At 40.4% G+C, this 22,656-nt stretch overlaps 1 protein-coding gene across 2 annotated transcripts in view; it reads left to right on the top strand.

Annotated features, from left to right (window-relative positions):
- Nucleotides 1–22,656, top strand: part of LOC132391359 (mitogen-activated protein kinase kinase kinase kinase 4) — a 268,779-nt gene that overhangs the window by 158,241 nt on the left and 87,882 nt on the right. For both annotated transcript variants that reach the window (XM_059964431.1, XM_059964432.1), the window contains exon 4: nucleotides 17,582–17,707. In XM_059964431.1, coding sequence (XP_059820414.1) covers nucleotides 17,582–17,707 — 126 coding nt within the window. The remainder of the gene's footprint in view (nucleotides 1–17,581; nucleotides 17,708–22,656) is intronic.

Raw genomic sequence — 22,656 nt, 5'->3', positions numbered from 1 at the left:
GCTTGTAACATGAAAAATCTGGTACACAAAGTATGTGTATCCTTGGCTGAAGCGACAGAAATAGTTAAACCTAAATATGTTTCAAGTCCTGTTTTTAACCATTAATTTTGGAATTGGTTTCCAGAAGATTTTGTAACAATACAGTTCATTAATATGGAAACATAACAGAGTACAATTATGTGAAATACATAATCCAATCAATGAAATTGGGCTACTTGCTACAGCAACTTGCGATGTTCATAATGCTTTATTTATAAGGTATGAAACTGATGATTAGAATTAATTACTAATTAAGTTTTATCTGTGAAATGCATTTACAGTTGATTTGGTTATTGGGCAACGTCTGCATATTATACTCCAGTATGAAGTTGTGCTCTTTGCTTGGGTATACCATAGGTTCCCTTCATATGGGTGTGTTCTTTATTTATACACTATTTATGATTGCTTTTATAATTTGAGAACTTTCAAGGTCAAATTTTATTGAACTTTTTGTAGATTGATTTTATTGTGTGACCAATCTAGACTTCATTGATGCTTTGCATCGGCAGTTTCTTACATGTACCAAGAGTTTTATTGACATTGGTGCTGTGGCACATGTTGCTCAACACATAGTAAAAAAAAATTGCAACATAAAAAAATTTGCCACAGGAGAGTTAAATATGTGTATCCTTTGCTGCAGCGGCAAAAATAGTTAAACCTAAGTATGTTTAATTGTCTTGTTTTTAACCATTCATTTTAAAAAAAGTTATGGATTACTATTTCTTAAGAATAGAATCAGAAACTTAATCATACTTTTACACAGGTTTTCTCAGTCAAATGACATGGTATTCTTGTGAATTTGAATCCCACAGTAGCTAGGCAATTTAAACAAATCTTATGAAATGTAAAACCATATTAGTGTAGCAACTATGCCCCCAACTGACTCCCATTCTTCTAGGGTAAAGTGATGGTAACCCCGTCAACGTTTTAATTGTGTTGGTGTGGATACTGTGTGATGCACCCCGTACAAGCCCACAACATAAAATATCAGACAGTACACAATATACATGTAAATGATTACACTTTATAATTATTTCTTGGTGATGGGTTAGTAGAAACAAATAAAATAAAGGTGCCAAATCAGTAAATTTATCAGTTTTGTGCACAAGAAATTTTAATGCATTGGAGCTCACGCCTTTGGATTCATCCACAACAACCTCTGAACTCTGACAATTTCTGAACCGTCGAATCCTGGTATCCACCATCCTGGGACTCCGTCTGCTCTCCACACGTCTGTACTCTTCACTCGCCTCTCTGATCAAGCACGTAAAAACCCAGGATCTCAGACATAGGAAAGAGAACACTTTTCCCATTGGACAGTAAACCCGTTATCAGTAATTATAACCAAAACAAGCTGCTGCCGAGAACAACAGAGACCCCATGTTACTTTACATTACAGAGAAGCCATTTAACTAATCTTAGCAGTTAACATGGGAGAGAAACTTCTGCATTAGTGATATGTAAAAATGTCCAGCTAGCAGAGAAGATCTGTTGATCTTGATCTGGTTTGGTCTTTGTGATGCGATGTTATTGGGTTTGCTGACCACAAAGTTCTAAACTCAAATGAAGACTGTAAGCTCTATCAGATACAAACAGCCGCAAATATTCACACTAATGAGAGATTGTGCTGTAACTACCCAGTCTTCAAAAACTACTTTACTTTCCTGTTTATTCTCCATGGTGAATTTAGCAGCCAGTACTCACTACTCAAGTGGTAGGTCCCCTCTCCTTATCAAAGAGTTCAAAGTTTAAAGTTCAGAGTTAATTTTATTATTAAAGTACATATATGTCATCACACACAACCCTGAGATTCATTTTCTTGTGGGCATACTTAATAAACCCAGCTTTCAACCAGTGTGCAAAAGACAACAAACTGTACAAATAAAAAATAAAGAAATAATAATAAATAAGCAATAAATATCAAGAACATGAGAAGAAGAGTCCTTGAAAGGGAGTCGATAGGTTGTGGGAACATTTCAGTGATAGGGCAAGTGAAGTTGAATGAAATTATCCCCTCCGGCTCAAGAGCCTAATGGTTAAGGCATAATAACCTGAATCTGGTGGTGTGAGTCCTGAGGCTCGGTATCACCTTACTGATTGCAGCAGTGAGAAGAGAGGATGAGCACGAGAAAAAAATGCAGATGCTGGCAATCCAAAGCAATGCACACACAGTGCTGGAGGAACTCAGTAGGCCAGACAGCATCTGTGGAAAAGAGTAAAACATTTGACATTTCAGGCTGAGACTCTTCATTACCCTTGTTCTAGCCTGCGAGTTTTTCCAGCAATTTGTTAGTGTTGCTGAGAAGAGAGCATGACCTAGGTGGTGGGGGCCCCGATGATGGATTCTGCTTTTCTGCAACAACGGTCTAACTAGATGTTCTCAATGGTGGGGAGGGCTTTACCTGTGATAGATTCAGTCATATCCACTACTTTTTGTGGGATTTTCCATTCAAGGGCATTGGTGTTTCCATACCAGGCTGTGATGTAGCCAATCAATATATTCTCCACTGCACATCTATAGAAGTTTGTCAAAGTTTTAGATGTCATGCTGAATCTTTATAAATTTCTAAGGTACCAGAGGCTTTGCTGTGCTTTCTTTGTAATTGTACTTGCATGCTGGGCCAAGGACGGGTCCTCCGAAATAATAACTCAGAGGAATTTAAAGTTGCTGACCCTCTTTATCTCTGATCCTCCAATGAGGACTTGCTCAGGAAATTCGGGTTTCCTTCTCCTGAAGTCAATAATCAGCTTATTGGTCTTGCTGAATTGAGTAAGAAGTTGTTTTTGTGGCATCACGAGCCAGATTTCAAATCTCCTTTCTAAATGCTGATTCATCACTACCTTTGATTCGGCCTATGACAGTGGTGTCATCAGCAAAGTTGAATATGGTATTGGAACTGTCGTAAGTCTAAGTGGTAAGTGAGTAAAGCTGTGGGCTAAGCACCCAGCCTTATGCATCTGTGCTGCTTGAGATCGTGGAGAAGATATTGTTGCTAATCTGAACTGACTGGGGCCTGCAGGTGAGGAAATTGAAGATCCATTTGCACAAGGAGTTATTGAATCCAAGGTCTTAAAACTTATTGAAGATTTGAGTGGACAGTAGTATTGAACGCAAAGGTGTAGTCAATAAAGAGCATCCTTGTATATGAATCTTCACAGTCCAGATACTCCAGGGTTGAGTGAAGAGACAATGAGATGGTATCTGCTGGTATGCCGGTAGCATACTGGAGTGGATCCTAGTCACTTCTCAGGCAGAAGTTGATAAGATTCATCACCAACCTCGCAAAACACTTTATTGTCGATGTAAGTGCTACTGGATGTTACTCATGGAGGAGAAGATACTTCCAGCTAATAAAGTTGTTCAAAACTCTGTTCATTTATTTTGTCTGATACACATTTAAATCCAAACAACCTTTTTAAATGCATTTAAAACTTGAGTTAAACATTTCCAAATTACAATCCATTCTAAAACTATTTCCTAAACATAAAGCGTTTCTTAAACATGATGCGTGAAGCACAAAGGATTTCTTAATCTCAAAGGATAAAGAATTTCTGAAACACAATTACAATTCCTATATAAAAATCAGGTTGCGGACAAACAAATCTTCTTTTGCAGTAACTGAAGCTGGGGCAATGAATACTAATTTACCTTGTGCTTCATTCATGTTGCTTGATGTTCTTTACCCCATTCCTTGTGCGCCCAAACTCCTTTCTATACCTTTTGTATACTTTGTCTCTCGTGGGTGACTTCGTATGCATATAGTAATTTCTCAGATAATCTTTATAACACAAATGTTCTAAGAGCTCTGTGGAGACAAAGACCTCAACTAATGCTCCCAAGTTACAGTTAATGCTGTAAAGCTAACTTTCTTGAGCACATAAAACTTCTAGGTATAAACAGTCAGTTATTGACATACTAAATGATATTATCCATCTGTTCTGCAAGCTTCCTTGAACTAAGCAACATAAGAATCAGCTTGTCTGTTTGAAACAACCCATTGTTTTATACTGCACATGCAGCAGTAATAAACTAAATGCAGTGACTAACACTTGCTTCTACAGACCGAGCATCTTTGATATACCGAGCTTGTTTGCAAAGCTGTTCAATAGAAAGTGCCTTTTAACTTCAAGCCAATTACTGCTATTCATTTACTTTTCAAGAGCTGAAGACTGACTTTTATGATCAGAAACTAAAAAAAACTGTTAGTTACAAGTTTTCTTGCATCTGTTTTCGTTGTGTTTAAAAAGCAAGCTTTACAAAAAACATGGAGTAAATGTCTATCATGCTGATACCAGACCAACAGTAATCTGGCTGACTCTGAGATTCAGGGATAATTAGAAAGATAGTAATGATTGCTGCATATTATGATCAGCTTTAAACCAACACTATTTTAAAAAAAAACACCAATAAGGATGTAGAGCAATGATGTTTGATAGAATAACTTTTATCAAGCCCTTCATGAAAATCCAAACTTTGAAATTTCTATATTTTTAAATTGACATCCTTTTGCTTTGTAAGAAGTTATAACCTAAAATCATGAATAGCCGTGATCTTCAGTCCCAGATGACTTCAATGCCTTTTATGCACACTTTGAAAGGGAGGATAAAACTATACCTGTTCAAATCCCTGCATCAATTCTAGTGACCCTGCGTTCTCTGCCGCAGAGATGACATCAGAACATCTTTCAAAAGTGTGAACCCTTGCAACACATCAGACCCTGATGGTGTACCTGGCAGAGCTTTGAAAATCTGTGCCAACCAACTGATGGGTGTGTTCAAGGACATCTTCACTCTCTCGCTGCTGCAGTAAGAGGATCCGTATTGAGTTAAAAGGGCAACAATTATACCAGTGCTGAAGAAGAGCAGGGTGAGCTAACTGAATGACTATCATCCAGTAGTACTCACGTCTACTGTAATGAAGTGCTTTGAGAGATTGGTAGACTCAAATCCTGTCTGAACAAGGACCTAGACCTGCTGCAATTTGCCTATATCCACAAAAGGTCTACGGTGGATGCAATCTCACTGGTACTCCGCTCGACCTTGGTCACCTAGACAATAGTAATACTTGTGTCAGGCTGCTGTTTATTGATTACAGTCCAGGGTTCAACACAATCATACCGTCGGTTCTAATCAACAAGTTCCAAATCTTGGACATCTGTACCTCCCAATGCAACTGGGGTCTTAACTTCCTCAGTGGGAGACCACAGTATGTGTGGATCAAAAATAACATCTTCCGTCTGACAGTGAACACTGCACCTCAAGGATGATTGCTTAGCCCACTGCTCTACTCTCTACATTCACAATTGTTGGGTTGGGCACAGCTCAAATGCCATCTATAAATTTGCTGATGACACAGCTATTTTTTGACAATTTCTGATGGTGGCAAGGAATCATACAGGAGGGAGATAGATCAGCTGGTTGAGCAGTGATGCAGCAGCAACCTTGCACTCAGTGTCAGTAGGACCGAAGAATTGATTGTGGACTTCAGGAGGAGGAAGTCTGGGCATCTCTGGTGAAGGCAATATTTATTGCCTTCACTGATTGCCCTTAAAAGTAGTGATGAGCCTTTTATGAGCTCCTATAGTCCTTCTTGTGAAGGTATGTCGTTCGGCAGAGTTTCAAGATTTTAAAGTAATGAAAATAGAGTTCTAACAATATATTTCCAAGTCAGAATTGTGTGCTACTTGCAAGTAATATTCCTATGAGCCTACTTCCCATCTCTGCTTCTTGGTAGATTTCCTATATTTGGGAGGTGTTCCTGGGGAGCCCGGATGAGTAATTGCATGCTGTTTTGTTCATGGTACGTACTGCAGCCATTGAACTGTTTCCTGAGGGAATTAATACTTGGCATAGAGCATAGATTGTAATAAAAAAAAAGTGGGTTGATTTGTTCAAGATAGTGTTATAGCTTCTTGGAAGATTTAGAGTTGCATTCAGCCAGGAACATGGAGAGCATTCCATCGTGCTCCTGTCTTGTGCCTCCAAATTGCTGGAAAGGCTTTGGGGCAGAGTCTGACCTGCTCTTGTAGCCATGGTATTTATATGGCTGGTCTATTTGAGGTTCTGGTCAATGGTGATTACCACTCCCATGTAGCGGATGAAAGACTCTTAACCTGCTATTATCACTGAATGGTTGGACTTTCCCTCTTGTAGGCAGTAGTCATTGCTTTGTGCTTTTGTGGTGTGAATGTTAGCTGCCACTTATCTGCCCATGCCTGAACATTGGCTCTTAACGCATGCTTCATTTGGGTGACATTTTTGCAAATGGAGTTGAACTATGTGGAATTGTTTATAAGTGTTTCTCTTGATGTTGTGATAGTGTTTTGTTACAACAAAAGTTTCTCTGATCTGGCTCAGATAAGTAAAAATTTCAATTATCTACTTAAACTACAAAATTTTGTTAGACAAGAACAGAGCCAGCATTAAATACTTCCCTAGGTAGATGTGGGTGCGTCTCACTGTAGCACACATCCCGTTCTGTCGATCTGTGGTGCCATTTGTGAACAGCTCATTGGTGAGGCCCTGAAAATCTACTCCCAAGCCTACCCAACCATTTTGCTTTTGCACCCTTTCCCCACTGATAGGGAATGCTGTAGTAAGCAGACCAATACATAGCACCAGCTCAAATGACAGAATCAGAACTAATCATCACTTGTCACTATTCTTCACGAGTCCCACCCGTGTTCCCACAGTTATATTCCCATAGTGTAATCCAAATTCGTGCTGTGAGTTCTATGGCGTTGAAGTCCATGGTAGTTGACATTCAACAAGCACAAAGATTAACCCTGCACAATGCATTCCACCCCTTCTTCCCCACCCCCTACCATATTATAAGCAAATTGGCAACTATTAAGCAGAAAGCATAATGGCTATAGTAACAGCACAGTGTGTTACAATAGTCCAACAACCTCCAGATGCTCCAAAGGGCCATAAACTCCCTCCTGGAGTATAATAGTTATGGAACTGATATCCTACATTACATATCTTACCTGTTGACTGTGGGTTATGGTCAGCCTAAATTGTTATATTCTCTATCTTATTAGGGATGTACGTACTAGACTCCTGGCCAATTATGGCACAAGTGCCTCCTTCCTTTGCCAGAATTTAATTCAATGCCATTCTTTTGGGCTGAGGCCATCAGGGTGACCTCCCATGATAACTGGGCACTGTCATGGGGGGGGAGCGCGGGGGGGGGGGGGGGCTATCCTCCAGAACTGATTGGTCTCTGTGATGCCTCTTTTGTGATGTTTTGATTTGTGGATCAGGTGGTCGGCCGCATCATCACTGTGATAGACAGCAGCAGCCAGATCAGCTTGTGGGGAGCTAAGGGTGGGTTTGGGAGCCACAAACCTAGTACATTCCTTTCAGTGTGGGAAAGAAACCTGCCTCAAAAGGGTATAGTGCTGCACTGACCTGTACCATTAAAATGCACAGCAGTACACATGATATTCCCCATCAGAACGACAATGGCAATTATTCCTGGATCACAGTGTTAGACTTAACATTGCTATTTGTCTTTCCCTGCCAAATAGACACTTGCCTTAATCAGACCCCCTCTTACAGTCCCAATAACTGCCTTACCTGTCAAGTTCATAACAGATTCATTCCATATCCAGTGTTTAGTGTCATTGAGGGAGAGGGATCAGTGCTTCCATGCTTGACTGTTGGAATCTGGGAGCACACCCTACTGTTCGCTTTGTGCAGACAATAAGCATGTTTGTCTGACATTCTGAGAAAGGTATTAGTCGAGATCACCATCACTGATGTGAAGAGCAGCAGTAATGTAATGGCCGTTTTTGCAGTGTAGGGAAGAACACAGTCTGTCGCTTTTTTTTGTTGGTCTTTGGCTGTTCATGCACACTATTCCCTGTTGCCTGGCCCTCACATCACAATTTCCCCCCTCTCCAGTGGCCTGGTGGGTAGTTGTACCCACACTTCCCCTGACTCCTTTTCCAATTTCACCAACTCTACTTTTGGTGGGGGTGGACGGCTGGTCAGACACTGCCAAGTGTCATGATATTGGGGAACCTAGTTGGTCCTGATTTCAAGAGCTGGAGCGTGTAGGGAGGAGGACGACTTTTCATTCTCTCCTTGCAATCATCACCATCAAACAAAATATCTTCAAACCAGGTATCCAGGTCATCACCCTCTAAAGTAAGAGCCTGGGCCTTCACTGGTCTGGTTGCCAATTAGCACTTTGGTACATTTCCTGCTGCTGGACCTTGGCCAGGTGATCTTCACACTCTTTTCCTCCATTTCCCAGCCCACATTTGCACCGATTGGGTGGCCTCCACCATGGTCATGAGACACTGGTTCAATTCTTACACCTCATGTTTAAGATTTCCTATTTCCTTCTTTTCTGAGATATTGTCTTGTGTTGCTGTTTTCTGGTGGCTGCTACCAGCCCAAAAGCTCCTCGCTGGCTTCCTCTCTTACCCAGGGAAACCTAACCCCTTTAGTACAGACACAAGATGGTGTCTTGTCTTTAACCTTTGGGGTTATAGCTTGTCCGTCCAATCCATTGGCATATCATAGTCCTCCAGGAAACTAAAAGGCTGCCAAACCCCGTACAGTTATCGGCCCAGTTATTATCTTAGGTGGGTGGGGTCTTGGGGTTGTGGTCTTCTTCTTTACTCTTACTTCAAAACATTTTTGAGGACTTTTATACTTTCTATTCCAACTGCCAGAACCTTTGCTGATTTCACCAAAATGCTTCTTCACAACAAAAGGTTCTTAGTCCACTCAGGTAGGCAAAAGGACCCAATCGCCAATTATCTACTTGGAACTCCAAAACCTTCATTTGGACAGAAAAGAGCAAATATTAAAATGCTTTTCTGGGTATATGCAGACTCCTTTCACCACAGCACATCTTCCATTCTGTCAATCCATGGAGTCATGTGGAATGCTGCAGTAAGAGTACCACATAGTATCAGCTCAAATGACCAAATTGGAACTAATCATCACTTGTCACCATTCTTCACGGCCCACCCCGTGTTCACATAACTTGCATGTTCTCTTGGTTGTATTCCCATCGTGTAATGCAAACTTCAGCAGTGAACTTGAGTGCATTCAAGGCCACAGTGTCTGACCATTCAACAAGCACAAAGATTAACCCTTTATAAAATGGATAGAGGAGGGCTAGTGATGCAGCGGAAGATGAGCTGAGAGTATTCTTGTGTAACTTATGCAGAAATGTCCAGTGACTTAGGTGATTGACCACCAGTAACGGGAATTGCCTTCCTTTGCGTGAAGTGTGCCTCCAGTTATGGAATATTTTCTACTTCACTGTCTATTGTTATCTTATCTGTATCCTTGATGACGCACAAAACGAAAAGAGAGGTAATGGGTGCTGGAAATCTGGATCAACACAAAATGCTGGAAGCACTCAACAGGTTTCTCTACATCTATGTAGAGAAATAAACAGTTGAGATTTTGGCCTGAGATCCTTTAATGGGACTGGAAAGAAAGTGGGCAGAAGCTACAGTAACAAGGTTGTGGTGGGGGGGGGGGGGGAGAAGCAGAAGGTGTAAAAGCTGGCAGGTGATATCAGCTGAGGGGGAAGGAGGGATACGATGTAAGAGACTTGGAGGTAATTGGTGGTAAAGGGCTGAAGGAGGAATCTAGTAGGGGAGGTTAGTGAATAAGGAGATGTAGGAGGGGTATCAGAGGGAGAAGATGGGCAGGTCATGAAGATGGGGAGGAGAGGAGAAGGGGTGAGAGGGTAACCAGAAAGGGGAATAGAATGAAGAGGGGAGGCTGTTCAGGCTATCAGATTAGAAGCTATCCAGACAGAATGAGATGTTGCTCCTCCAGTCTGAGTTAAGCGTCATCATGGTAGTAGAGGTGGCCATGAACAGACATGTCAGTATAGGAATGGAAAATCAAATAAAATGGGTGGCCACCAGGAGATCCTACCTTTTGTGGTAGATAGAAAAGGTGCTTTATAAAGTAGTTCCCCAATCTGCATTGGGTCTCACTAATGTAGAGGCCACCTCATTGGAGCCACTGGATCCCATAGATGACCCTGTTAGACTCACAAGTGAAGCATTGCCTCATCTAGAAGGACTGTTTAGGGCTCTGAGTAGTAGTGATGGAGGTGGTCTCGGGGCAGATGTAGTGCTTTTCCAGCTTTGCAGGAGTAAAATCAGTGTGGAGGGATGTGGACAAGGGAGTAATGTGGAGAATGGTCTCTATGGAAAGTGGAGCAAAGGAAAGATGGTAGCATGGTGTTGGAAATGGTGGAAGTTGTGGGAAATGATATCCTGGAAATGGAAGCTTATGTGGTGGTAGATAAGTACAAGGGAAACCTTGTTACGATGCTAGAAGGATTCATTGAGGGGAAGTGCGTGGAAATGGAAATGATGTAGCTGAGGCCAGCGTTGATGGTGGTAGAAAGGAATCCCTATTATAAAATGTCATTCTCCAGAGATAGATAGAGAGAGAGAGAGGAATTGAGAAAGTGGAGAGATTCGTCAGATGGACCGAGTAAATTTGAGGGCACATGGAATTTGGTGAGCTCAGCACAGCTGCAGAAAGTAATACCATTGCAATTAAGAAAGTTTTGCAAGAGCACTGGAACATGAACTACACCTTTGGTTTGGAGAACTCAGAGGCATTGAACCTGTAGGAGGCACTATTAACATAAGATTGCAAGTATCCTGATGACATCAGTCCCACAAGGTTGTGGCAGAAGCTTCCCAGTAGAGCTTAAAGAAAGCACATTAACTGGGGAACTTGATCCAGGACAGTAAATTAATGGTAAAGGAGTAGCTTGCACAAATTTTTAACCTGGATTCCTCTGCTGTATTCGAGTTAGTATTATCATTGTAAGTGTTATTACCATTGGGGCATCAACCTCCAATGCCATCTGGTGAAACACACACAATCTCTCAATTGAGATGAAAACAAAAGGGTTGTGTTAGTAGTATGCTGGAGTACAAAAGCTAATGTGCTCACTTCTTGCTCTCTCACTCTCTATACAAAATCATTCTGTACCATTTTGAACAGCTGAATAATGAGTTGGTAAATTAATTTATTAACATCCCTGTTTAACAAATTAACATTAGAGTGTTGGAATTAGGCCCATTATCCTGTAATGTGTGCATTGTTGGCATTTGCAGCTTAGAAGAACATAAATCATCTATCCTTTTATCGCAGATTTTTACAGAAAGCACAAAGGAAACATTAGGCTTGTGACTAGTGGTGTGCCACTGGGGTTTGTGCTGGTACCTTTGTTATTTATGTAAATGATGTTCGTATGAATGTACGTGGCATGGTTAGTTTGTGACTCAAATAGGTTGTATTATAGATAGAAAAGGTAATGTCAAAATTGCAAGGGGATCTTTATCACTTGGTAACTGGACTGAGGATTGGCAAATAGCTTTCAATTTAAATGTATTAGTTTTGCAGTTGGGAAGTTAAAACAGGGTAAAACTTTAAATTGTTGGGCACTGAGGGACTGCTGAAGAGTACATGTAACTAGTTTGCTGAAAGTGGTGTCACAGCTAGGTAAGGTTCGACACTGGCCTTCATTCCAGGGTTGTGACATTATGTTATAGACGTACAAGATGTTAGTGAGACTACACTTGCATATTGTGTACAGTTTTGGGCCCTGCTGTTGTAAGAAAGGCATTTTTAAATTGAGAAGAGTAAGAGAAGATTAATGAGGTTGCTGCCAGGACTCAAGCAAATGACTTACAGGGAGTGATTGGACTGGGTCTTCATTCCTTGGAATGCTGGAAATTGTGGGATGACTTTCCAGGGGTGCATAAAGTCATGAGGGGTTTTTATAGGGTGGATGCACAGTCATTTTCCCCAAGGAAGGGCAACTACAAACTCAAGCGCATAGGTTTTTTTGTGAGCGGCGAAAGACTTAAGGCATCTGCGACATCTTCACACAAAAATTGAAGTGGGTATGTAGATGGGAGGTGTTTGGAGAAATGTGGGTCAAACACGAGCAAAATATTAATGTGTGTGTGGATGAATTTGGCAAAAGGGCCTGTTTTCATGTTGTATTTTTTTGCAAAATACATAAGCTTTGTTGTTCTGTTTCTGTATAAATTCTATTGGAAATGGCCATTGTCATACAGCAAAAAGACTGGTCCTTCACTTCAAAGATCAAAGTAAAATTTATTATCAGAGTATGTACATGTCACCACGTATAACATTGGGAATCTTTTTCTGTGGGCATACTTAACAGTAAACATCAGGAACCATAACCTCTAAACAAACTTTACAAATGTAAATCTAAATAAATAGCAATAAATGAAAATGAAATAACAATATAACAGTCCTTAAAAGAGTCATAAATGAGTGTAGCTATCCCCTTTTGTTCAAACACCTGATAGTTGAGGGGTAGTAACTGTTCTTGAGCCTGGTGGTGTGAGTCCTAATGCACCTGTACATTCTACATGATGACAGCAGCACGATAAGAGCCTGGTGTGAGTGGTGAGGGTCTTTGAAGCGTGCTGCTTTTGTATGGCAATATTTCATGTAGGCGTGCTCAATGTGGAAAAATGGCGTCGGTGTACTTCGGTGACTCCACGGGCAGCAGGAATTTGTGCTAGTTTTCCTCCTCAGTGTGTCCATGCTGACCATCAGCCACATATTTGCACTAATCCTTTAATCCGACTTCTATTCTCCCTAACATTCTCATCAACTGCCCCCTGATTCATCTTCTTTTCAATACAGGAGCAGCTTGCAGTGGTCAGTTAATCACCAGCCCTCATCTTTGGACGTGGGAAGTAACTGAAGTACAGTGCCTGGAGAAAACCCACACACTTCCTTAAGACAGTACCACATGCTCCCCTGCAAATAGGAATTGCCTAGAATATGATGAAATATCATTTAGAAAGATGAAAACTTTGAATACACTGTCACTTACTTGTATCATTAATACTTTTCATGACTGTCTGCAAATGGTTCTACCCAGTGCCACTACCTTAACGGTCAGGTGCTGTGTGACCAAGCTGTATACAAGTGCTATTTGTTTTGGGCTTCCCTTTTTCTCTGGTATAATCTTTGCTGAATTGCATTTTTTATTTTTTCACCTCAACACCCCCCTCCCCCAAGAAGAACTGCTCCTGTCATGTATCCTCCCCACCGCTTTCCCATTAGGGTTGTTTTCTGCTGACACTTCTCTAGATTGAAAATTGCAAATATTGCAAAAGCTCAATCTGCCTCCAATCTAATTTTTTGTCTTTAGCAGAGACCGTAGGGGTTTGTGCAATGGAACAATTCATCACATAACATGAGTAAATGGAGATTATGCCCAGATGCCTTCTGTAAGATGGGGTTCTGTGCAGTTTATAAAGCAAGAGTTTCAGATGAAGTGGATAAGCTGAAGTTCATTGATTTACAGATGAGTCATTGTTGGTGGCAAAGTGATTAGGAGCATTAAATAGGAAATTAATTCTTTGTGACTTAATAATAGAATGCAAATGTAAAATGTACCGAACCTTAATCAAGCGCAGGTTATAGTGCTATTTGTATTGGTACTTCATTACAAAACTGATTAAATGTTAATGAGGATGATGAGTTACAGTTTTGGAGAGTGACTTGAGAAGCTGTTTTTTTAAGTTAAGCTGTGAAGATTAAATGTGACAAATCTTAAAAGTTAGGAGCTTAGAAGAGGAAAGTATTCTAATGTAGTGTGTGCACATCTTTTGGGAGATAGTTCCCAGAAGTTAATGTTAGGACATTTGCAAAAGGAATCAAGGGGCAAATCGCAGTGTAAATGACGTTACTTTTTTCTCCTGTAAATGAAGCTGACTGCAAATTATTTTGAAAAGAAAATTGATCATTATTTGAAAGGAATATTCCAAATGACTAAACTAATAAGGAAAATTACTGACAAAGGTTTGGTGGCTTCAGGATTGTTTTACTGATCCTACAAAGGTCGCAAACTTGCTCTTTTGTAAATTTGGTTATCACCAATTTTCTCCTTCACAGCTGAAACTTCTCACTCCTTGGAGGACGGAGCAAAGATCCCAAGGTCTCCCTCTTGTAGGTTGTGTGTGCTTGTATGTTGACAGAAGATCAGATGCAATACAGCCATAGCTCCAATATTGTGTACACTGAAGGGTGACAACTTGCAGTTGCTGAATGCCTTTTTTAAACCAAAAATTGACCAATTCAGTGCTGAAAATATGATGCATATTTTGTGCACCCTTTTGACCAGGTGAAAAGGCTTCCATTAGGCTTTGGTGCTTATTATTCACACCTAAAACGGGGGGGGGGGGGTGGTTGAATAAATATCTAACATGTAATCTTGTTTTTTAAGTAGCAGTTTGTATCTTACAAAGTTAAGTGGGCAGAGCTTGCTTACCATTCTTAAGGCATTGAGTGGTGAATTATCTTTTGACAAAGTAAGGTCAGCTAATGTCAGGATATGAGCAGACCTGCAGTGGGCCTAGAGGATATAAATTAAAGGTGTCTTTTTTTTTTAAAAGCATTATTAGGTTCTTGTCTCCTGGCCCACTGCTGGTCTGTTCTAATCATGACATAGGCTGCCCTTTGTCCCGCACCATTGAGAACACCTTTCTTGTTGCAGTAGATGAGAAATCTGTGCACCTGGCAAAACTCCAGCAGTGATCAGGTTTTATGCGGTGGACCAGGACAGCTACATGTAGTCTCCCAACCGCTATCTTTATTAGATAGCATGGATTTATCATTACCATCAGGATAATGTTCATCCTATGCCATCAAAAATTCCATTTTGGCAACGGATTTGTCCAGAGTCAGGAAAGTAAACTATAGATACTTTATTTCTTATTCTGGAGGTGCTTTGCTTAAATGCGGCTTCTTGATTTAAAACTGCAGCAGGATTGAACTCTCTTTCCCCTGGAATTGGGGCAGGAGACTGTTGCTGAACAGTTTCTAACTAGCATGGACGTGTGGGCATTGTGAACTACACCATGCTTACAGTGCAAAACTGCAGTGAATAGTTTTTAAATAGCGTGTGTTTATGTTCAAAAAGCAGCAATTTTTATCTCTGATATTTGGTGAGAAATAAACAGCAAGACAATTTCACTACTTCAAGTTAGTAAATTAGAAACTACAAAGAATTTGAAGCTGTCAACAATTACTGTGCAGGATACAATGAAAATGAAGATTTGGAATCAGAATCAGGTTTATTATCAATGGCATGTGACGTGAAATTTGTTAACTTAGCAGCAGCAGTTCAATGCAATACATAATCTAGCAGAGAGAGAAAAAGAATAATAAAATATAATAAATAAACAAGTAAATCAATTACGTATATTGAATGGATTAATAAAAAAGTGCAAAAACAGAAATACTGTATATTTAAAAAAAAGTGTGGTAGTGTCCAAAGCTTCAAAGTCCATTTAGGAATCAGATGGCAGAGGGGAAGAAGCTGTTCCTGAATTGTTGAGTGTGTGCCTTCAGGCTTCTGTACTTCCTACCTGATGGCCACCAGTGAGAAAAGGGCATGCCCTTCGCTTTGGAGGACCTTAATAATGGACACTGCCTTTCTGAGACACTACTTCCTTAAAGGTGTCCTGGGTACTTTGTAGGCTAGTGCCCAAGATGGAGCTGACTGGATTTACATCCTTCTGCAGCTTCTTTCAGTCCTGTGCAGTAGCCCCTCCATACCAGAGAGTGATGCAGCCTGTCAGAATGCTCTCTGCGGTACAACCATAGAAGTTTTTGAGTGTATTTGTTGACATGCCAAATTGCTTCTAATTCCTAATAAAGTATAACCACTGTCTTGCCTTCTTTATGACTAAATCAATATGTTGGGACCAGGTTAGATCCTCAGAGGTCTTGACACCCAAGAAGTTGAAGCTGCTCACTCTCTCCACTTCTGATCCCTCTATGAGGATTGGTATGTGTTCCTTCATCTCACCCTTCCTGAAGTCCACAATCAGCTCTTTTGTCTTACTGACATTGAGTGCCAGGTTGTTGCTGTGGCACCATTCCACTAGTTGGCATATCTCACTCCTGTACGCCCTCTCGTCACCACCTGAGATTCTACCAACAATGGTTCTATCGTCAGCAAGTTTGTAGATGGTATTTGAGCAGTGCCTATCCACACAGTCGTGTATATAGAGAGTAGAGCGGTGGGCTAAGCACACACCCCTGAGGTCACTGGTGTTGATCATCAGTGAGGAGGATATGTTATCACCAATCTGCATGGATTGTGGTATTCCGGTTAGGAAGTCGAGGATCCAATTACAGAGGGAGGTACGGAGACCCAGGTTATGCAACTTCTCAATCAGGATTGTGGGAATGATGGTATTAAATGCTGAGCTATAGTCAATGAACAGCATCCTGACGTAGTTGTTTGTGTTGTCTAGATGGTCTAAAGTCTTGTGAAGAGCCATGGAGATTGCATCTGCCATTGAAGATCAAAGATTGTATGACGGCAGTTCATTATCTGCACTAGATTTCTGCTGATTTAGTTCATTTACAGTCAACCAAAAGAACATGGTGGCACAATTCCCCATCGATAACTATTAGGAACTAAAACAGTTATATCTCTCTTCGGCTGTCCATTGATTTTCGATGATGACTGAGGCCTGGGTAGGGTTGCATGGAAGACCTGCAATTGCCCATGCTGCAAGTCTCCCCTCTCCACGCCACTGACGTCCAAGGGAAGGGTATCAGGACCCATACAGGTTGGCACCAGTGTCGTCACAGAGCAATGTGTGGTTAAGTGCCTTGCTCAAGGACACAACATGCGGCCTCATTGGAGGCTTGAACTAGCGACCTTCAGATCACTAGACCGACGCCTTATCCACTTGGCCACGTGCCAAACAAACAGTTATATAATGTCGTAATAGTATTGGTAGAGTTTCTAGTTTGTTCTGTATTACATTTAAATACATAATTTTTTACTCAATTAAATGCAACTCTGACTTCGTTAGACTTTTTAATAACCATGAAACTGGCTAATTGCGGCAACCGCTTAATTGGGCCAAAATGTACTGGTTCCAATGTGTTGCAATTAACTGGAATCCACTATACTGTCTTTTAGTTTTGCAATCCAGCAAAATATTCTGACCTGTTCTTCTAGTTTTCCACTGTTTTTTTCCACAAAGTGCAGAACCAAATATCACTGTGATGATTGTATGCTCTAATATCAATTGTTTGGTGACAATAAAGTAAAGTATAAGTTTGTAAATAATTATAACATTTGGCAATATTATGGCAGAATGTTTTTGAAGAGTTATAACAATTGACATTGCTATATCACTACAGTTTACAAAAGCATAATCAAGATTATTTTGAGTATAGAGATCATGTGTAATATAGGCTTACTTTAATAAGCAACTTTAGTGTTTGAGTGGAAATATTGAAGTTCCAAATGGACTTGTGATACAAGGGATTTGCGCTGATGTTTTTGCTCCAAAATGTGAAGCAAAGAAGTACCAGCACAGTCAAAATCCAAGGGTAGCTTGGCAATTTACTGCTTTCTGGTAAATTGAAATACTTCACAATGTAATTAAGCTAATTTTAAGATGCTGTCAAAGTATTTAATTTTTCATAGTTTTATATAAATGTGCCTTTTCTCTTGTAGGATGAAGAGGAAGAAATCAAACTGGAAATCAATATGTTGAAAAAATATTCTCACCACAGAAATATTGCAACCTACTATGGTGCTTTTATAAAGAAGAGTCCTCCAGGACATGATGATCAACTCTGGGTAAGAAAAATATATTTTACATTGTGTGCAAGGACTGTGCATTTTAATACAGAATGAATTGCTTTGAAGTATGCAGTAGCTGGCTGGTTATTGAATTTTCTACAGAAATTTGTAGAAAATGGTATTATTTGTATTATTTTGTAAATAAAGTAATAATAGTTTTTAACATACTGATATTTGCTGTGTATTCAATTTGCTCAGAAGATTAAGGTTCAGTGGTTCAATTTAATATCAGAGAATATATACAGTGTACATCCTGAAATTCTTACTCTTTCCAGACATCCCTGAAATAGAAAAAACCCCAAAGAATGAATGACAGATGTTAGAGCCCCAAAGCTTCTCCTTCCCATCCCTTACACAACAGCAGCAAAAGCATCAACCCTCCCCCACTTCCCCCTCCCCATTTGCTTCAGCAAAAGCACTGATTTGCCCCCCTCCCTTCAACTGCACCACCCACCATGCAAGCAATAGCAAAGGCCCCCCAAAGAGACCATGTTTTTTTTTCTGGTTGCCTTCACCTCCAGTTGAGGGGAATAAAGATAAGATACTTAAGGTTTAGGAAGTAAGGGACAGACCGGACTCTTGAGATTTAGAAGGCAGCCAGGAAGAAGCTTAAGAAGGGACTTAGGATAGCTAGAAGGGGCACAAGAAAGCTTAGGTGAGTATGATTAAGGAAAACCCAAAGGGGCTTTACACACTTATGATTGAAGGTAGGATTAATCAGGGATAAAAAGGAAACATATGCCTGGAGTCAGAGTAAGTCGGCATGTCCTTCAGTATTCACCTGTGAAAGGGACTTGGACCAATGTGAGCTCAGTGCGGACCAGGCTAATATGCTAGAACATCTTGATATAATGAAAAAGAATGTGCTGGAACTTTTCATAAGTGAGTCCCTGCAACCAGAAAGGATGTACCCCAAATAATTACAGGAAGCAAGGGAAGAGATTGCTTTGCCTTTGGCAAGGATCTTTGCTTCCTCACCAGCCACAGAAGTAGTTTCAGAAGATTGGAGGTTGGCAAATATTCCTTCATTTAAGGAAGGTAATTGGGATAAACCTGGGAATTATAGACCAGAGAGTCTTGCATCTGTGGTAGCAATCAGAAGTTCTTAGAGACCGATTCTTTGAGTATTTGGAGAAGCATAGTCTGATTAGGGATCATCAGCATGGCTTTGCGAGGGGCAGGTTGTGCCTTATAAGCCTGATTGAATTCTTTGAGGAAACATTACTGTGCCCCATCGTAGGCTCATTCAGAAAGTCGGGAGGCATGGATCCAGGGAAGCTTGGCCACGTGAATTCTGAATTGGCTTGCCCACATAAGACAGGAAGGTACTAGATAGAGCATATTCTGCCTTGAGGTCAGTGACCGGTGGTGTTCTAAAGGAATCTGTTTTGGACCCCTGCTCTTCATGATTTTTGTTTTGGATGGGAAAGTGGAAGAGTGGGTTAATAATTTTGCAGATGACAGGAATGTTGGTGCTGCTGTGGTTTGAGTAGAATATTGTTGTAGGACACAATGGGACATGATAGTGTGCAGAACTGGGCTGAGAAGTGATAGATGGAGTTCAATCTGGAAAGATGTGAAGTAATACACTTGGTAGATGGAACTTAAAGGCAGAATACAGGGGTAATGGCAGGATTTTTTGAAGTGTGGTGGAACAGAGGGATCTTGGAATCTCTCAAAGTTGGCATGCGAGTTGATCGGTTATGGTCTGTTAGTTTTGGGACTGTGTTAATGAGCCACAAGGTAATGTGCAGCTCTAAGACTGGTTTGTTCAATCCTGGTTGCCTCATTATTGGAAGGACGTGAAAGCATTAGAAAGGGTGCAGAGGTGATTTACTAGTGTGATACCTGGATTAGAGAGCATGCCTTATGAGGAAAGGTTGAGCAAAATAGAGCATTTCTTTCTGGAGCGAAGGAGGATGGCAGGTAACTTGGTGGTGTATTAGATAAGAGTCACAACTAGGGTGAACTGGCAGCTCCTTTTCCCCAGGATAGAAATGGTTAATATGAGAAGAGGTGATTGGAGGGAAAGTATAGGGGAGATGTGGGGGGTAGGATTTTAATTAGTGTGGTGGCTGTGCAGAAGACACTGCCGGGGTGATGGTAGAGGCTGGTACACTAGGGACATTTAAAAGACCCTTAGATGGGCATGTGGATGAAAGAAAAATGGTCTATGTGGGAGGATAGTAATAAATTGACCTTGGGAGTAGGTTAAAAGGTTGGCACAACATCTCAGGCCAAAGGGCTTGTTTTGTGCTGTACTGTTCTATGTTTTGTTTATCTTTCATAGAGGGATAATAGAAGCTTAGTAAGATAATGGTAGTGTTTAGAAGGTAATACTTTAATTTACAAAGCTTATTTATTTTTTGAGATACAGAGTGGAGTAGGGTCTTCTGGCCTTTGAAGCCATGCTGCCCAGCAATCCCTGATTTAATCCTGGCCTGATCATGAGACAGTTTATAATGACTGATTAACCTACCAGCTGGTATATCTTTGGACTGTGGGAGGAAACCGAAGCACTGGGAGGAAACCCATCAAGGGGGAATTGAGCCCGGGTCACCTGTGCTATAAAGTGTTGTGCTGACCTTGTGCCTAGAAACCGTGCCTCTACTTTACTGACACAAAATTAAGTTCCGCTCTATTACGTGGATTAGGAAATATTTATTTCTCACTGCACAAATATATCTGAAATACTAAGTTCAAGATATCCTGTCACCAGTAAGATGAACAATTTTTATAGATGTCTGCATCTACCAGTTAATATCTTGCTACAACAATCTCACATTCAGAATCGGCAAGATCAAGGAACATCAGGAAGGGGAAGGTGGAAGAATGTGCTCTCTTCTTGTTACTGCCATCAGAGAGGGAGTGTAGGATCCTGAAGACCCCTACTCAACAATTTAGGAACAGCTTCTTCCCCTCCACCATCAAATTTCTGCACGTCAAGAATGCCACTTTGTTGCTCATTTTGCATTATTTATTTTGTAAGTTATAGTAACTTTTGTCTTGGCACTGTGCTGCAGAACAACAAATTTCTTGACATGAAAGTCAGTGATAGTAAACCTAATTCTGATATAAATTCTGGCCAATGTTGATCCAGTCATTCATTCAAGCGAATGGACATTTTTGTTCATGACATATTTGAACAACACAACACAGTTATATGAAACATTGTTTCCTTTAAACCTGATAGTGTTGCATGTTTGTAGCAAAGAGAACAATCTGGCTTGGGCTGTTTCATCGGCATCATGGATAACATCTGCGCAAAGTTGTTGAAGCAAGTTGCGGAGTTTTCTAGACTTGCTTGCCTCTGCACTACCTTTCTCGCCATGTGTTTTCTTGAATTTAATGTGGAACCTATATTTCCATTGAGACAACTAACCATCTGTGCTTTAAAATCTGTGCCCTGGCTTTTCAGCTTGCTCCTCTAACTTTTTTAACATTGGCCCACTCACATGTACACCTCGTATAGTTACAATGGAGATGACCGAGGGCCTCTTCAACATCTGGATACTTAACTTCACTCCTTTCATTTTTGGGATGTTCCCTGTTGTCCCTCGCATAATGCTCATTCTTCTCACGGTTTATCTTGCTGATGTATGAAGCATGTAATTGTAGATCTCCGCCAGCTGATGATGTGTGGTGTTAAGCAGATGACTTTTAATTTGGTCCAGTAGGATCACTTTTTCTGCTTGTGACAAATCTTTTTGTCATTAATGATCAAAGATCACTGCTTTCTGAATTGGCATCATCGGCCCAAATGGATAACATACCAATTGCATGTGCAGTTGTTCACTTGAGGCACAGATTAGTATCTAACAGCCACACAAATGCTCGTGGCTGATGGTCTTCTGCCCCAATTAAGTGGCATTGTCTCAAATAAGCAAAGGAAATCCTAGCTATTTTCTCAATTTGTTTTTGTTCTTTCAGAGTTTTCCCAAATAAGTGGCTATAAATAATGTTCTTAGGATTTTATTGAGGAAATTTATTTACAGCATTGTGATGTCGTTCCAGGCAAAGGCATTTCATTTAAATATATATCTTCATTCAAATCTGCATAAGCAATAGTGGAGCAAGTTAATTTTCTATGTGGGTTTGGGTGAAGAAATAACCATGCATTTTGATAACACTTAATATTTTTAAGTGTTAGAAGATTTTTTTATATATACAGTCGACCCTCCTCATCCGTGGATTCCGCATGTGCAGATTCAACCAACTGTGGATCAGGAAAACCCAGAAGTTCTCTCTCCAGCACTCATTGCTTGAGAATGTACAGACTATTTTTTCTTGTCATTATTCCTTAAACAATACAGTATAACAACTATTAACATAGTATTTATGTTGAATTAGGTATTATAAGTAATCTAGAAATGACTTAAAAGTACAGGCAGTCCCCCGGTTATGAATGAGTTCCATTCCTGAGTCTGTCTTTAAGTCAGATTTGAAGTCGGAACAGGTACATCCGGTATTATTTAGCGTCAGTTAGTCAAATGTTTTTCTTAGTATATAGTACATATTTTACCTTTCTATGCATATAAAACACTTAAGAAACATACATATTTCAATAATTAAACCACTGCGTTGCTTAGTAATAATTGTAGCTTTCATCGGGTCAGGGCCTTTCACATTCTCCATTAAAATTGTTCCATTCGTTGACGAACTGTAGCCGAACGCTTTTCCAGTGACCGATGGTGTTTCACCTCTTTCTGATTGCTTTATTACTTCCACCTTATTTTCAATCGTGTTCGTGATTATTTTCATGAGCAGAAACAGACAGACATACTTTTATTGATCCCGAGGGAAATTGGGTTTCGTTACAGTCGCACCAACCAAGAATAGTGTAGAAATATAGCAACATAACACCATAAATAATTAAATAATTGTAAGTGAATTATGCCAAGTGGAAATAAGTCCAGGACCAGCCTATTGGCTCAGGGTGTCTGACA

Source organism: Hypanus sabinus, chromosome 3 (genome assembly GCF_030144855.1).
Source record: "Hypanus sabinus isolate sHypSab1 chromosome 3, sHypSab1.hap1, whole genome shotgun sequence".
Taxonomy (NCBI): Eukaryota; Metazoa; Chordata; class Chondrichthyes; order Myliobatiformes; family Dasyatidae; genus Hypanus; species Hypanus sabinus.
This window is presented reverse-complemented; position numbering and strand designations above follow the sequence as displayed.